The sequence below is a fragment of the Benincasa hispida genome, chromosome 8 (genome assembly GCF_009727055.1).
Source record: "Benincasa hispida cultivar B227 chromosome 8, ASM972705v1, whole genome shotgun sequence".
Taxonomy (NCBI): domain Eukaryota; kingdom Viridiplantae; phylum Streptophyta; class Magnoliopsida; order Cucurbitales; family Cucurbitaceae; genus Benincasa; species Benincasa hispida.
In genome coordinates, this window is record NC_052356.1 from 15547913 (window position 1) to 15551462 (window position 3550).

At 36.8% G+C, this 3550-nt stretch overlaps 1 protein-coding gene across 1 annotated transcript; it reads left to right on the plus strand.

The window, feature by feature from the left end:
• The first annotated feature begins 332 nt into the window (after positions 1 to 332).
• Positions 333 to 3550, plus strand: LOC120082461 (cinnamoyl-CoA reductase 1). Its single transcript, XM_039037641.1, has 6 exons — positions 333 to 577; positions 713 to 885; positions 989 to 1174; positions 1514 to 1676; positions 2301 to 2487; positions 3185 to 3550. Exons 1-6 carry the CDS (start codon positions 454 to 456, stop codon positions 3327 to 3329), a joined length of 978 nt encoding a protein of 325 aa, XP_038893569.1. The 5' UTR covers positions 333 to 453; the 3' UTR covers positions 3330 to 3550.

A 3550-nucleotide genomic window follows, 5' to 3' on the forward strand; every position in this document is an offset into this window, starting at 1 on the left:
TTTGTACTCAAGACGCAAACAAATGGAAATGAAATAAGATTAATTTTAAAAAACAAAAATAAAAAAATAAATAGTTACCCAAGAAAACTTAAATGTATAATATTTTAAAATTTAGGGATCAAATAAAAATTAGACTTAAAATTTCAATATATATATATATATATATATATTCTAAAAAAGAAAAGAAAAACAAACATTACCGAAAATAAGTAAGTAGAAATGTAGAATTAATAAAACTGAAAGAAAATGGTATATATTTGAAGGCAATTGAAACTTAACCAGAAAAGGGAAAATCGGTGCAGCGGGTCCCCCTGCGTGAAATATTCATTGTGGTCATCATTGATTTCCTGAGGTGAGCAAATCAGATATTCCTTCTTCCACGACCAGTGAACTGAAGACCTGAAGAATTAAAGAATCGAAGTGAAAGGTAAGGCCAATTTCTTCACCATAGAGATGTCGACGACTCAGAATCCCGAACTGGTTTGTGTCACCGGCGGCAGCGGCTGTATCGGATCCTGGCTCGTTCACCTCCTCCTCCTCCGCGGCTACTCCGTTCACGCCACCGTCCAAAACCTCAGTTACACTCCCACTCATACTTATCTTTCTCTGGCTTCTTCTTCATTCTTTTCAAACTTTCGGTTGTTTGCTGCTTATAGTTACATTACTATTTGATTTCCGCTGAATGATTTGCATGCTTGATCGACAAATGCAGAGGACGAGAGCGAAACCAAGCATTTGGAAGATTTAGAAGGAGCGGATGCTCGTCTTCGTCTCTTCCAAATCGACCTCCTCGATTATGACTCCATTGTCCCTGCCGTGACTGGTTGCGCCGGTGTCTTCCACGTCGCGTCTCCTTGCATTGTTGAACCTGTAGAGGATCCTGAGGTGTGATATTATCTCACGAGCACTACAAACCATGAAATACAAGTTCTATTTTATGCTTTGAGGTCATAATTTGTAGAAAATAACTCTCGCATCGTATTTATAGAGGGATTTGTTGGATCCGGCTATCAAAGGAACCATCAACGTCCTGACGGCGGCTAAGGAGGCTGGGGTAAGACGCGTAGTGGTGACTTCTTCCATTTCCGCCATGATTCCGAACCCTAACTGGCCTGCGAATGTTGTAAGGAATGAAGAATCCTGGACCGATATTGATTACTGCAAGCAAAAGGGGGTGAGTGATTTACCTGCTTTGAATCTTTACTTTCCCCCGGCTTGAGAACTATGGCAATAGGAATTCCCTACTCGCGAGCGAATTGGATAATGAAGAAACTACAAAGTAAAAGGATAAAAGGGGATTTGGAAGGCCAATAATTCCTGATTCTTAGGCTAATCTGTTCTTTTTCTGGTTTGATCTTTTTCCTTCTGTTGGTTATAATGGGAGTTCTTCTTTCAATGCCATACTATTGAAAGTGCATGTTACTTTTTGCCAATCAATCTGAAGCTTGTATTCTTTTGTGGCCAGGTTTTCTAATTTCCCTCCTATTTTTGGAATTTTCTTTTCTTCTTGTAGCTGTGGTATTCAGTTTCAAAAACTCTAGCAGAAAAGGCTGCTTGGGATTTTGCCAAGGAGAAAGGATTGGAAGTGGTGGTTATTAATCCAGGCACAGTCATGGGCCCTGTGTTTCCTCCCAGAATTAATGCAAGCATGCAAATGCTTTTAAAACTTCTCGAGGGTAATTTCTCTTACTTGATTTCTAGCATACTCTCTTCTAGATGGCACCATTTTTAGTATGAAGAAATTGCCGATTTTCATTTCGATTTTGACTGTAACAAATTGCAGCTAAAAAATCCAGAATATGAAGACATTGATTTGCAGCAGGGTGGTTGTTGAACCGTTTAGTTGGAAATAAATTTCAATTTCCTTTCTCATTGAACTTTAAAATCACTCTTAGATTGTTCGATGGCTTCCTAAGGCCCCTTCAAATTGCATATTTTGTACGATTTCTTTTTTAGAGAAATTTTCGATTATGGTTTTCACCTTTCTTAAATGAAAGATCCATTTAGATTCCTAGTCAAATTCTAGAAACAAAAGCTACTTTCTGGAAATTACTTTTTTTTTTTTTTTTTTTTTTTTTTGAAAAAATCAATAGAAAGTAGATAACAAAAGATAAAAACTTAAGGGTAGAAGTAGTGTTTATAAGCTTATACCAAATGGTTATCAAATGGGCTTTAACTCTATGTGTCTCCGACGTTTCATTTTTCCATTAGAATGATATGAAAAAGAATTCACATAACAATTCGTCTACGAAGTCTCCTTGAATTCCACACAGATCATGTCTTTTTTTGTTCTTCGGCAGGGTGCAGTGAGACATTCAAGGACGTTTTTATTGGAGTAGTGCACTTTAAAGATGTTGCATTAGCACACATTTTGGTCTATGAAAACAAATCAGCTACAGGAAGGCACTTTTGTGCAGAGTCCATAGCTCGTTACTCTGACTATGTAGCGAAGGCTGCTGAACTCTTCCCTCAGTATAAGGTACCCAGGTAAGGGAAATTCATGTGATCCTATCGAGAAGTAAGTAGACTGCCAAGTACTATATAAGTAACAAGAAAGCACAGGATTTTCAAAGATAAAAAGAAAATTTTGTTAATGTTTTTTTTTTTTTTTTGTGATCTTATACATAACATAGCATCTCGCTACCATGGTCTTCACAAGTTCTCTTTTATCACAACATTTATTAGATTACCTTGGACTGGTCATGTTTTTTGTATTAATTCTCTCCAATGGGGCCTTCTCCACCTCATTAGGTCCTTCCCCTTTTCATTTTGATTATTAAGAGATGTATTCTAGGGTGCACCTATTTCCATACATCTCTTTCAATCACAAAAGGAAAAGGATATTAAAAAAGTATCTATTTCAAAAAAGAAAAGTGTTCCACGTGACAATTTGTGATTGGACACTTAGGCGGGTTACACAAAGATGCACTACCAGGATGCATCCAAATATTTTTTTATTAAGTTTCAGTTTGCTTTTCTAAATATCATGAAACAACAAATAAAAAACAGAGTTCAATCTTAATTTGAACTTTATCGTGCCTTTCCAGTCCTATAATCTAAAAAAGTTTCAAGTTACTCTTAAACGTTTTAAGGCTTGGGTCTATTCAGTCTTTGTTTAGTTCTATTTTAAAAGGTTTTAATAATCTCAGTTTGAGCTCCTGACCTCGTACACTTCCCCTTTCAGATCGATAGAAGATACACAGCCTGATTTGGTGAGAGCAAAAGATGGAGCCAAGAAGTTGATGAACCTGGGGCTGGAATTCATCCCAATGGAACAAATCCTCAAGGACGCCGTTGAGGATCTAAAAAAGAAGGGCTATATTTCCTGAATATAAAATCATATGGTTATCTGTAAGTTCTCCTTTCAGTTAGCTAGTCCTATCACTGTGACTATGAGACCACCTTCTTTACTGTAGTATTGATATTGAAGGTTCTGTTGATCTGGGCGGTCTGAATTCTTTAAAAATGTCGATAAACGAACATTTTTAATCATATAAATAATGATCGACCTTCTATGCCCTCAGATTAAGAAATAAATTCCTTCGCTGAA